This window comes from Microcebus murinus, chromosome 17 (genome assembly GCF_040939455.1).
Source record: "Microcebus murinus isolate Inina chromosome 17, M.murinus_Inina_mat1.0, whole genome shotgun sequence".
Lineage (NCBI taxonomy): Eukaryota > Metazoa > Chordata > Mammalia > Primates > Cheirogaleidae > Microcebus > Microcebus murinus.
Genome location: NC_134120.1, coordinates 53854344 through 53868545, shown reverse-complemented (window position 1 = coordinate 53868545; position 14202 = coordinate 53854344). Strand labels below are relative to the sequence as shown.

The 14202-nt window shown below is 34.8% G+C and overlaps 1 protein-coding gene across 6 annotated transcripts in view; it reads right to left on the bottom strand.

The window, feature by feature from the left end:
- The window catches only part of PTPRM (protein tyrosine phosphatase receptor type M), a 790604-nt gene that overhangs the window by 319588 nt on the left and 456814 nt on the right, over positions 1–14202 (bottom strand). For all 6 annotated transcript variants that reach the window (XM_012745929.2, XM_012745922.2, XM_012745925.2 and 3 more), the window contains exons 8-9: positions 7059–7367; positions 1501–1610 (exon numbers count right to left, since the gene is read on the bottom strand). In XM_012745929.2, coding sequence (XP_012601383.1) covers positions 1501–1610; positions 7059–7367 — 419 coding nt within the window. The remainder of the gene's footprint in view (positions 1–1500; positions 1611–7058; positions 7368–14202) is intronic.

Sequence of the window (14202 nt, the reverse complement as noted above, 5' to 3'; positions counted from 1 at the left end):
CAACCTGTTCTACTTACACACATCTGATTTTTAAAACCTGATTTATGACACATCCACACATCGCCATTGTACTAGCATTTAGATCAGTGTTCAACTGGGGGAACCTGGCTGCTGAATCAAAGAGATTAATGGGTTCTTCCTTTGAATTGTTATTCCTGTTGTTTTCATGTTAAAGTTACTTATCACACAAAGATATATAGCCCATTGAATTAGAAAGAAAGAATCTCACTATTGTTTTCTGTCTGTCTAGATGCAATATACAGCTTTTAGGACAGGTGAACTTACTACTTGGAACTTAAAGTTGATTTCAAAAAAATTTTTTTTACTAGAAAAGTTGATATTTTCCACTTAAAAAAAAAATCCCTCTACTCTTACATAAGAATCTCCCAAACTAAGACCTGGAAATAGTCATGGGGCCAAAAATATTAACTAGAATATTCTCATCACTGAGGAAAAAAATATGAACTTACTTGATTTGTTTATAACACTTAGCTCTATAAAAGCTGAACTATGAATTTTCACAACGCTCAATTCTTTCATGATGAAGCAACCAATGAAGAGTATCAATAACTGTATAAAAATCAACTTTTTCCTTTTATTTTTCTTCATTTAGGTCTTACTTAATTTTTTTTTTTTTTGCATTTCAATACCAATTTTCAAAAGTTGTAAGGAAACATAACTGTGAGGCTAGTTAGATCAGGGAAGGGGTTTACTGGTGATTACTATCTGACAGCTAATCTACACAGGCTTTTGTCAGCAGTTCTGAAAGGTATTCAAGCAGAGTTTCCATATGAAGATCTGCCACAATTTCTAGAAACCTTACAACATATAATTTTGTTGAATTTGCATTCAAATAAATGCTAGCTTAAAAAAAACACATTTGCTTGTTTCTATGACAATAGGCATAGTGAAATGATGCTCACACAGATGTGATGATGAATGTCACCCTGTTTTTTTCCTCGAACAATTCATTAAATTCTTCTCTGCTATCTATCATTCAACCCTTTGATATGCCTCAGTAGACAAAACTATGTCACAGAAGTCTAAAGGATGTTTTGCTAATGCTAAGAAACCAAAAGACACTATTATATTGTTACCCCTGAGACAATTTTTATTGACTTTGCTAATTGGATAATCAGTGTTCTTCTATAATTCAGTAGTAAAATATTTCATAGCTAAGCAAGAATAGTATTCTGTGGTTGCCTCTTAATCAATATATGTTTCGAAATACTTATTGTTTTTAATGTTATGCTGCGTGTTAACATACAATAAAATATAATCTGGAAACATCCAACTCATTGTAAAGATGTATCCTGAAATTATATACAATTTAAAGATTTAATTTTAAATTTTTGCTGCTATACAATAACTATATAACTACTGAAAATATTAACTTCTTAAAATACATTATATCATTATGCATTTTTAAAAACTACATAGCCTAGATTTCCATAACAAATTATAATAAAAAATTAAATTACTAACAAATGTGTACACTACCTCATATAAAGTGATTACACCATATGTTTGAGTTGGTTCTCTCCACTGAAGAAATATCTTCTCTTCAAAGGTACTTCCTTGGATGGATTCGGTAGGAACAGCACCTGGGACTAAAGGAGAGTAGGAGATGAATGAGTAATCAAAAAAAAACAAAAAAACAATCAAAGTAGAGTTTTCTAGACTCGGTAGGTTTTAATCTTCTATTGGGGCACAAGATTTTAACAGTCTGTGCACACATTTGAGTTTTCTTTTAAAAAATCTAAAACTATTTTAGCTACACTGTCCTTATTTTTTTAAAAAAGAATTTCAACATTTTTTTTAAAAGTTTAAATCAATCAGAGCTCAGTAAGCACCTTCTAAATAAACTTTTTCATTCTTCCAAAAGAAATGAAGAAGGATATGAATCAATGAGAATTCTCAAATACTGCTTATGGGAGTTTAAATTGGTAAGGCCATTTTGGAAAATAATTTGGTAGTGTTTACTAAAGTTGAAGATACACAGACCATATGACCCAATGATCCTACCTCCAGGTTTCCTAGTGAAATGCTTGCATATATGTATCAAAAGACATATACAAGAATGTTCATATAGCAGTGGTTTTTAATAATAAAAGCAACAGTAATAACAAATTGGAAACAAATCAACTGATTTAAATAAGTTGTGTTATATTCACATGATAAAATATTGAAAAGACTGAAAATAAATGACTATTATATACATTATCATGTATGCATTTTATAACCATGATATTGAATAACAAAAGTATGTCAAAGAATATATATGAACCACTCTACTAATATATTAAAAGCATATACATAATAATTTAGATGAAATAACAATATAGTTTTTGAAAATTATACTTTATTTGTTAATAATATTAAGATTTGGAAAAATCCCATTTTTTCAAAACTTAAAATATGCTATGCCTTCTTATAAGTTTGCAAGAAAATTTAATATAAGGGAAGATGGAAATTTACTTGCCAATATTCTGTAAAATACTATTTAATATTATTATAAATTATTTATTTCATCATTTTAAATTCAGTTTTTGAGTATGCTTTATATTATATAGAATTCAGTGTATCCTATCTATAGGATAGCTACACTTTATCAATATATATACACATTGGAGGTATGGGATCAAATTGTTTGGTGATGAAGGAGTGATCAATAAGCAGTTGGTAAAGACCTACATGTCCTGATTTCAAAACTTACTGCGAAGCTGCAGTAATTGAGACAGTGTCATATTGGCATAAGGACAGATATATGTCAATGGAATAGAATTGAGAATCCTAGAAATAAACCCTTACATTTTTAGTCAATTGACTTTCAATAAGAGTGCCAGGAAAATTCAATGAGGAGAGAATAATCTTTTCAACAAATGGTGCTGACACAACTGGATATCCACATGCAAAAGAATGAAGTTGGATTCCTATCTCATACCACACATAAAAATTAAATCAAAATAAAGAGTTAATTATAAGAACTCAAATTATAAAACTCTTAAAAGAAAGCACAAGTGTAAATCTTCGTGACCTTGGACTAGGCAATGGTTTGTTAGATGTGACACCAAAAGCAACAAAAGAAAATATAGATAAACTGCAACTCATCAAAATGGGAAACTTTCATGGTTCAAATGGTCCTGTTAAAAAAAAAAAGACAACACAGAATAGGAGATGTTTCTGCATGTCATACACATGATAAGAAACTTGAATCTAGAATACAAAAGGAACTATTAAAACCCAATAATAAGAAAACAAATAGCCCATTTAGAAATGGGCAGAGGATCTGAATAAACAGCTCTTCAAAGAAGATAAACAAATGGCCAATAAGCACATGAAAAGATGCTCAATATCACTAGCCAGAAGGAAACTGCAACTCAAAAGCACAATGAGATATCACCTCATATCCACTGTAATTGCTCTAATCAAAAGACAGATACTACTAAGTGCTGGCAAGAATGTAGAGAAATTGGAACTCTCATACATTGCTGGTGGGAATGTAAAATCTTACAGCTACTTTGAAAACAGTCTGACAGTTCTTCGGTTGATTACATATGGATAGATTTACATGATGGTCCACTTCCATGATCATCCACTTCCATGATGATCCAATTCCACTCCTAGGTACACATCCACGAGAACTAAAAACACATCAACTCAAAAACCTGTGCATGAATATTCAAAGCAGCATTATTCATAGCAGCCAAAAAGTGGAAACAATCTCAAGAAAGTTTTTAAAAAGGGATTAGAGAAGTGTTGTAGAGTGTGGGAGGATAGGCGCAGTGTGTGACGGTTGCTAAGACTGCCACAGGTTGGAAAGATTGCCTAGAATTTCAAAAGGACTCATAGGCAGTGTGTAGTTTTGAGTTGAGGGGCTACTTATAGGTAGATATAGGACATTGGCAGTTATTTCAAATAGAGCCAAATATTATTTAACAGAAAAAAACAAACAAACAAAAAAAAACAAATGGCTGATTCAAACGGGAAGCCTCGGTTCTAATTTAAGACTCTCCAATAATTAAACTGTGTAATTCGGACATCATTAAACCTCCTTGGGTCTCAGTCACCTCATTTCTAAAATGAAGAAGTTGTATTATGTTGATTTCTAATGTCCAAACCCTAAATAATATAGCAATATGAAATTGTTATTCTTAGGTTGAAGAAATCTATGTGAGATTACATTGAAGCAAAGAAAAACAGGGTATTTAAGACGTGATGATGCTGGCTAGTTCCAAGAAAATCTGACTCTGAGACTAAAATGTTCATCATAATCAGAAGTTGAACTGAAATAGGCTGTGCCTGAGAAAACTCTATTAAGCTTTTTTTTTTTTTACCTTGAAAGTGTTTATTATGACATCATTATCAGTTTTCTCAGAGTATCAAGATAATGATGATGAGTGGCTCTGTTATTTTTTGATGACATTTCTTGTTTGAGAGTATTTATTAATCTATGTGCAAATGTAAAGAGGGTAAAAACTTAGAAACACAAACTTTTGGTTTTATTCAAGTATAATAGTATAAAAAAGAATAAAATAGTAATACAAAATGGGAGTTATTCAGAACTATGTTAATCAGAGGACATCTTAAAAGGATAAATTTGTTAAAATGTACTGGTGGAGATACTGTAATTGATGATATCATGGAAATGTTGCCAAGACAACCTAAGTGAGATTCATATAATATTTTAATGTCAGGAACAGATAAAGTGAATTTTTTTAAAAAACACCAGAAAAATTAATTAAATTAGGGAAGATACTACCCCAGAGGAACTTTGGTCAGTACTTGCCTTTAGAAGTTATGGGAGTTCAGGATTTGGGATATATAGCCATAAGATCCAAGTCTGTATGATTTAGCCCTATAGTGCCCAGTGATACTCTTAACAATAATAGAAAGGTAAATTTTTTCCACATGCTTTCTGTTTAAATAAACAATATTTTAATAAAAATATTATCCTACAATAAAACTCACAATGTTCAATAAATTGTAACCTTTGTTAATAAACAAAGTGATCCATTCCCCCATTCTTTTCTCTTCAAACTGGATATTCATTGGCAATTACTCTATTTCTGTCTTTCTTCTGTCTCTTCCAAAGTGTTTTTGTTTTTGATTAGGACTCTCCAATAATTAATCTGTGTAATTTGGATATCATTGAACCTCCCTGGGTCTTACTTCTTGGATGATGAATTTGAGGTTCAGAGATTCAAGGATCTTATCGAGTGCAAATCAGGTCAGAAGGATGTGAGTAGCATGGGCTGGAAGAGTTGGGACAGCTTTATGAAGGAACTGAAACTTGAGAAGAACCAGAGATGGAACTGAGGAGCAGCCAGTGGAAAGGCACTGGCAGAGGGGAACAGACAGGGAACCAGGAGACGCCCAGGATGCATGCTTGGAGGGTGGCACAGGGACCGATGCTGAGAGACATCTCTGCGGAACAAGCTGCTGCAGAGAAGTTACTACTTCTAGAGTATGAGCCAAGAACACAGAAGACCTTGAGAAAGCCAAAGCTTTGGATGGAAGATAAAGAGGCAGAGCTATTGAAGGTTCTTACAGAGAGACTGACACGATGAAAATGTATTTTAAAGATTAGTTTAATGAGTGAGTTGGGGGGGGGGGCCCAGCATAAGAATGTAAAAAGGCTGAAATCACAAAGAGAGGTTAGAAACAATTACAGAAATCGCAGCATAAAATAATAAGAATCTGAATATAGGCAGTGGAATTTGAGAGAAAAGAACAGTGTAAAACTTTGGAAGTAGAAACAATGGAAGTTAGGACCAGAATAAATACAGAAACACAAGGGAGGAAGGGGCCAGCAATGACTCGATGACAATATGACACCCTCTTTCTTCTTTCCGGGAAGATGAGGGAGAACTGGAAGAAACAGCAACAGGGCTTCCAGTCTCAGCCTTCACTGAGTGGCTTGCATCACGCTAAGGCTCCCACCAGAAGCCACCACACTACAACAGTGTTGGAAAGGAGCCAACACAGGCAGGACTTGGGGCGTGACGAGAGAGAAAAGTGAGGACGTGAGGGGAGCGCCTCATTTCCTCTGGCTCCTTCCACGTTTTTCTTCTACAGCAATATGCACGGTGGTGGGCAGGCAAAGACACTCAAAAATACTTTGCTAGCTCTTGAAATGAAACAATAAAGTATCACTGTAAACATTTAATTTATGATTTAATCAATGGTTAAAGTTATATAATTACTTACAGGAAGAAACAAAACGTTAAACATCTATTTTCCCCAGGAATAGTGTTTATTCATTTAATGGGTTTCCCAAGTTCTCTGCTACTTATTTTTATGCCAAAAAATGAATTTTACATCAAACTAAATATAAAATACACTGTCCCTGTATTTTATGCACCATATGAATATGTTATTGTATGCAAGGGTTTCCTGTAAAAACAGTGTAAGAGCACATTTATATCCATGTTATGGGATTCAAGGAATAATTTTATTATTTTAAATTATTTTAGAAGTCTACTGCAGTTGTGTTATTTGCTTTTATTGATGAGTTGCTGGTGACATGCATGGTTTATTTGTTAAGTATTTGTTTATTAAGGTAATATCCAGTTTCAACATTGTTCTTGTGGGGAAAGTGATCTATTTCACAACCACCAACTTGATATAGTTTCTCAGCACTGTGTTGAAAAGTAAGGGCAGCCTCTATTTTGTGCTGTATTTTTATCTGAACTATGAAAGATGTTTCAGAATGTCATTAAAATATATTTAAACAAGCGTTTCATATTAATAATCTAATACCAAAAGCAAAATTTTCAGTCCAATAAAATAAAACTTGTATGAAGAACCATTTAGAGCAATATGGAATGATTATAGACAGAAAAGTATAACTATATGACTAATAAAGAATTGAAATAAATTTCTATATCTTTATTCCCTTTATCCTCTTTCAATCCATGCTCAAGAATATAGATACATATGTGTATTATTCAACAATGTAGGTAGTTCTTTCTTCTGTTTGAAGATAAAGATCTGAAACTAAACAAAAGTTTCTCTTTAAAAGAACATTTTTCACATAAACATTTAAAAGTACTCACGATCTTCATCTGTCTGTACTATGATTTCTTGACTTTCCTTCCGTCCTTCAGGATTCATGAGGATGAGTTTCACACTAACGTTGGTATATGGTGACAGGTTACTGATTGTGTGCTGAGGGTGTGAATTTTCTGTGTCCCAGCTTACTTCTTCTCGTACTTGTTCTTGTCCTCCAACTTGGTAACAGTAGTGGACAGTGAGATTATAACTATGGCAACGAGTTACATTATATCCAAATGGCTCCCAGCGGATAGTGATTTGTCGAGATTTCACCTCCACTACTTCCAGTTTCCTTGGGCCACGCATGGGATCTGTTTAGAAAAGAAAAGGAGAAAAAAGAAAATGTAAGAGAAAAGAATCATAAAAGCCCTAGTGAAGCCCAAATGTTACAGATATTCCTACTTGTCCCCAACATCTGGTTTCCTCTTCTTCCTGAATAATCCCTAAATTTTAGCTAGGCATAAAGCCACCCAGAATAAAGACTAAAGTTTCCCTTGTCTTCTGTGGTAAGACATGGCCCTGTGTCTAAGTTCTGATGGATGGCATATAAGGTCAAGAACAGTTTCTGGGAAGTGTTCTTAAAGGGACACCATCTTTGTTCCTTCTTCATTCCCACTAGCTGGATGGAGGATACGATATTTGGAACTTGTTCAGACATGATGAAACTTGAGGAACTTAAATGTTAAGAATGCAAAGCAATGATGAAGGAGAAGCTGGAGTTCCTGATAACCTCTGAGGTGCCACATTAGCCACGGACCTCCTACTTCCAAACTTTTCATTAGGAAAAATTAAATGTGATTGTCTGTTTATTATTTATTTATTTATTTATTTTGACACAAGGTACAGCTAGAGTGCAGTGGTGTCACATAGCTTACTACAACCTCAAGCTCCTGGGCTCAAGTGATCCTCCTGCCTCAGCCTCCCCAGTAGCTGGGACTATGGGAATGCCACCAAGCCTGGCTAATTTTTCTGTTTTTTGTGTAGACACAGGGTCTCACTCTGGCTCAAGCTGGTCTTGAACTCCTGGCCTCAAGCAATCCTCCCACCTCAGCCTCCCAGAATGCTGGGATTACAGGTGTGAGCCACTGCACTCAGCCTAAATGCTATATTATTTAAACCTCTTTTCTTTTGGATCTCTTATGCAAGTAACCAGTCTTGATACTGACACATATGCTTTATCTTTAAACATGAATTTATAATTATATAATTAGAAAACGTAAGGGTAATAGCTTGAGAATTCAGCATGAAACAACACAATGATGAGAGAACATAAACTTCTGAGCATAACTCCAGGCCTTTTGGGATTTTGATTTACATGGAATTCCATATAATCTATGCTCAAGTAGTTCTTGCCTATTCTCAACAATGTCTTATCCAATATTTAAGACCTAGAGAGAACTTAGAACTACTCCCTTTATTTGTGAGCTCCAACAAATGAAAATGTTTAAAGTGAAATAATGTTTGGTTTTACATATACAAGATAGGATTAGATATCTGCTCAAACTATAACATGAGGTTAATAACGATCATTCATTCTACTCTGTCCTAAAATAACTCTAGGAACTATGGACAGGGAAGATGAAAACTCCTCCAATGAATATTGAGTGGCATTCTCATGGAAACATTCCTTATTACTACATTAATTTTTTATATTTAAATTAGTAATATAGGGAAAATATCACAAGTAAATTATTTAGAAATAACATTGAATATTTTTCCTCATTAGTGATATTTTTACAATTTAAAGGAAATGTCTAATTTTATATAATGCTTCATTAGTTGAATGTTCATAAAAACTTTTAATAAGCTCCAGATCCCATACATATAAACAGATTAATGTGTCTCTTTGCCCTTTTCCTTATAATAACAGTTCTCCACAATGACTGTTCTAAAGCGTTTTCCTAAGGGTTGCATCAATTTTACTGATTAATAAAATGAATAAAGGCTTCAGATATTAGTTTAAACAAGCAGAGCAGTTCTAACTTAATTTCAATGGAAAACTATTTCTCACTGCATAAATAAGTTCGCATAATTTCCGTATTCTTTAGCCAAGAAAATACATACTTAAATGAAGTCCCAGGCTTAAAAACAAAGGGTCAGTCTGCCCACTGGGCAAGTGTTTCTGAAATGCATGCTCCCTTCCTCTTTGTTAGTACTTCTTAGAATTCCATCTTGGTAAAACTGTGTCTCAAACTTTTCATACATTTGCCAAGTATTAATAAAATAGCTAAGTTTCACACAAACAATCATCTTGGTCATACGACCAAGGCTCCAAAGTCCTCACTGGCATGAGTGATAATTAACAGACTAGAAACAGATGCTGCGTGAGGTCTAAACCTTAAATGAAAAGAGGCTTGTGCTCACTGGCTTATGTCTTCAAGTTCCAGGTTAACCGAGGCAAAGCTACTTTACAGAAGCTTTTACAGAGTATTTCCTTTTGCACCTCTGTGTGCCTCTGACTATGGTGTATGGTTCTCTTGTGTCTACACTATGTTGGTATCAAGACGGCGGGATCAGTATCAGTGAGGGTAGGGATGAAGGACACTTTGATTCCTAAACACTCTGCCCATCTGTCAAAAGCTTAATAGAGAAATTGAATCAGCATCATGACACAGAGGACTCGGGCTACCTCAGATAGAGTAGTGTCATTTTCTTTTGCCATGGCCCAAAGACAAAGTGGAGTTTGGGAAGCCTAGCAAAACACAGATACATACAAAAGAAATGCTGTGTGCTACCATGTACCTGTGATAGCAGTCTCCTTTAAGGGTAGTGTTGATAGGCTACCTCCAGTGACTAAGGCAAGTTGACAAGTCTTTCTACTAATCCTCAGCAAACTGCCTGATTTCAATGCTTTTTTTCCTTTTCTTCTGCCATTCTGTAAAACTGAATTCTGACCAGCAATGGATTTATAATGATTACATCTTAAGTTAGTGTTTTATATTACCTTTATTTTCAGTGTTTCTGTAGAACCATTTCTATGAATGTGCTGCTAACTGTGAGGCATTCCACAGGGATATTTACACTAGTGAGTTATACTAGTGGTCATGAAAACTTTGTTTTTTGGTTCTTTTTCTCCTTTCAGAGACAGGGTCTCACTCTGTCACCTAGGCTAGAGTGCAATGGTGTGATCATAGCCCACTGGTACTGTGAACTCCTGGGCTCAAGTGATCCTCCTGCCTCAGCATTGTGAGCAGTTGGGACTATAAGTGTGTGCCACCATGCCTGGCTAATTTTTCTTATTTTTCAGTAGAGACGGCCCCACTCTGTTACCTAGGCTAGAGTGCAATGGAGTGATCATAGCTCTGCGCAGCCTCACACTCCTGGGCTCAAGCAATCTTCCTGCCTCAGCCTCCCACGTAGCTGTAACTACAGGTGTGTGCCACCATGCCTAGATAATTTTTTCTATTTTTGTACAAACAAGGTTTCACTGTGTTAACCAGGTCGGTTTTGGACTCTTGGACTCAAGTGATCCTCCCACTTCGGTCTCACAAAATGCTGTGATTACAGGTGTAGAAATCAATCAGTGTAGATCAATCATCAGTGTAGAAATGTATCACACTGGAGAAAACAAATAGCAACTTCATAACCAGAAATGTGTAATTTTGGTAGGTTAATTGCAATTCACACTGCATTTTTGGGTGAATATGAACACTGCCCCCAAAAACTTGGCATATCATTACTACCATTCTATGTGCACAATATAAATCTCTTACAGTTAGATACCAGGGTAATCAATTATATCCATAGGACCACTAGTTGTAGGATACTTGTTCCTCTTCGCTCACAATCTAGAAGCTACTGAGGATAGGAATTGATTCCAAGGCCATTTCTCTTCACACTCACATCCTCAGACCACACTGATACATCCCCCTTCCCTGGAATGGGCATCCCATCAGGCCCTATTGCTCACGATAAGAGACTAGAATGGGCTTCCTACAGAGTGCACTGGCTGTCACACAGGAAACTTAGTCAGGGAGCTCTTATACCAATTCCCCTGCTGGTGCCTGCAGCATTTTTCATTCTGTTGTCTTTCTGCCAGTTTGAGCCAGGTTTCAAACAGAGAAGGCTGACAGTTGCAGTCCTGACCTAAGGGACGGGCAAGCCTAGTTCTAGCCTCTAGCACTTCAGCATCCCATTTAAGCAGCGATCCTGGCTACTTCCACATTCAGTCCTGTTTTTCCGCGAGTAAGGGCAAAAACTGACTGATGGGATCAATTTCCATTGCAGGTTCAATTCACAGCTCATTTCTCTGGAACTCTGCACTTTACTTTCCATCACTACTGCAGTGCTTTTTCAGAAACTCAATTTCAGAACCTGTGAGAGATATTTGGGTATAATTTTAGGATCCTGTCATTGATAATCAAAAACATAGATTACACCAATGCTCCTGCTAACAAGTTTCTCTTTGCCACCTCTCCATGAGCTCTACAGAGGTCCATTACAACAAAGAGAGAACAGCCAGAATGGCGTGGCAGGGCCCCTTCGGAACCTTCAGCTGTTGTATTTCTGCCTTACCAGTCACACAAGAGGGTGACAAAACAATAAAGTGATAGCTTCGTTTACTTTACTATTCAGTTACATCCGAGCAAAGGCCTGATATACTAATATTATGGTTACTGTTACCCAATAATTCAATATTCCTAAGCAGCAAAGATTCTAGGCACATAGAATTGTTTTCAAATGACAAAGCAATAGTTTTTGAATTAATCAGTGCTTTCCAGAATTCAAAAAGAATCTTTGTCAGTCAAGTTGAAAATTCTGAAATACATCAATCTTTAATTTACACTATCCTACAGGCATCCATATACCTGTGCTATCTCAGAATAAATTAAAACCTATCATAAAAATTATATAAATTTGAGTAGTCTCTTCTACCAGAATACATTCCATATGTATTACATTAACTGTTTTCACATTTTATTGTAATTAGGCTCAAGAAATGCCCTTGAAAACAATCTGGTTTTCTTAAATATATCACAAAATCGTATATAAAGGAAGAATAATCTCTTCATGAAAAACAAGCTGAATTTCAGAATCAGTACAAATTTAAGAGATGAAACAAAGTCTTAGAGAATAAATTAAGGAAAGCGTAGCAATGACAACCTCTACATGAAATCAAACATTCTATTTCTTGGTTTAAGATGGACATAGTCTCACAACATCTTTCATGTTTTCCATATGGTGGTATGAACTTGGCCTAAATCGTAAAGGTAAGTAACCTACTACCCATGTTGCTGAGAAATGGACTATTCGCATGCCAATTATGTTGATTATATTTCTTTCAGTCTCATTAGAAAGCTGGAATTCCTATTCACATTTTAGGGGAAATGTGAAGGACTATCTTTCATAATAAAATGTCTAAACATATACTAATGGAAAGAACACAGATCCTCTCAGGCAAGAGGCTGAAAGGCTTAATAACACTCTAAACATGTCACCATTAACTACCTAGAAGGAGCTTTCTCTAACAGTGGTAGGTAACCTTAAAGAGCAGTGTGTACAAATGTGTGGTCTTGGTTTGGTTTGTACATTTATAAAATACAGTAAAAGACTATATATTATACCATGGGTTAGTCACTGAAGGTGCCTGGTTTCAGGATAATTTTACCATGTCTTTCAGGATACATTTTTAAAAGAATTTTAAGTAAAAAGTTTATTGAATAGAGGTTGGAAAAAAAATAGTAAAAGATGCTGTTGACACCTTCCAAAATAAAGAACTGTGGGTACTGATAAAACCCACATTAGTGATAATACCCACAATGACAATAACATTGCTCACATTTTATTCTGCCTGAATTAACTACACAAAATAAGACTAGCTGTGCTAAAAGGGTTGAAAGATGTTTTAAACATTTTATTGTTAGTGTTTAAGGTTTTTGAAATTTTAAATAATAAAACCTTTAAAACACACTGAAAAGTACAAAACAATCTCCTATGTACCTATTCATATCAAATGTTAACATTTTGTGTTTTGCTTTGGATCACTTTTTATTAAACAAATAAAATATTACTGATATAAAATTTTCCCACCTTCCTTCTTGTTATCCCAAGGTTATTATACATCATTCCTGGACATGTTTTTGTACTTTTATTACATACATCTAGGATTCTTAAAAATTCACAAAAAATGCTACATTCTTTGCAACCTGAAGTTTCATTCATCACGGCCAAGTTGAAGCATTTAGATCTAGTTATCACTTTAACTACCTTGGTGAACACAAAAAGTGGGATTGTTGGCTTGTAGAGTTTGCCTATCTCAAGGTATACTAAATAAGGCCAAGTTTCTCTCCAAAGGAAAACAAAACAAAACAAAACAAAACAAAAAACAATGTCCAGATGCTCCATTTTCCACAAAGATTGTATGTATTTCAAGGCTATGAACTAATGCCAGTCCCCAAGGACAGATCTTGCATTATTGATACTGGTTCTAGTTAAATGTAAATCAGCAAAGCCTAATGTGGGACCATTTTATGAGCTGCATCATTTATTTGATATAACTTTTGAAATAAAAATTTACAATGTACATAACTAATTCTGTCTTTGGCTATAGTAACTGTTTGACAAATGTTTATATTAAATTATATTAAAACTCTCCCAATAACCATTCATTATAAATGTTGGTATGAAAGCAAAATAAAATATTCAAACTCATCAAATAATTCGATAAATTAATAAATTGATGAATAATGCATGCCTAAAATAATTATTAAAATTTCTGATTACAACAAAATGGCATATCATTTACAGTGAAGGACTTTCCCACTTTAATATAACGAGATCCAGCATATGAAATCTTCTTTCTTTTATTGTACAGGGTACAGTGTGTCTTCTGTGATACACTGAACCATGTCCTTGTACAAAAGAAAGCAAATGGCAGTTGCCTATACCAGCTCTGCAGTCTAAAGAGTAAGCCCTGGGTGAGGGACAGGGTAGGAAAGCCAAATCTGATCTTTCCAGGCTAATCTCATATAATTAGCAGTAGATAAAGCACCCAAAGTCAGTATTATTTCCTGGATCCCAGCAAACACAAGCACAAATCTTCTATGAACTAAATTATCCTTGAATTGGGGCTCCTATTTTCAAAGATAAAGCTCTACCAAATATAAGCTCAGTAAAATAGATTACCAAAAACACCAGAATAAAAAC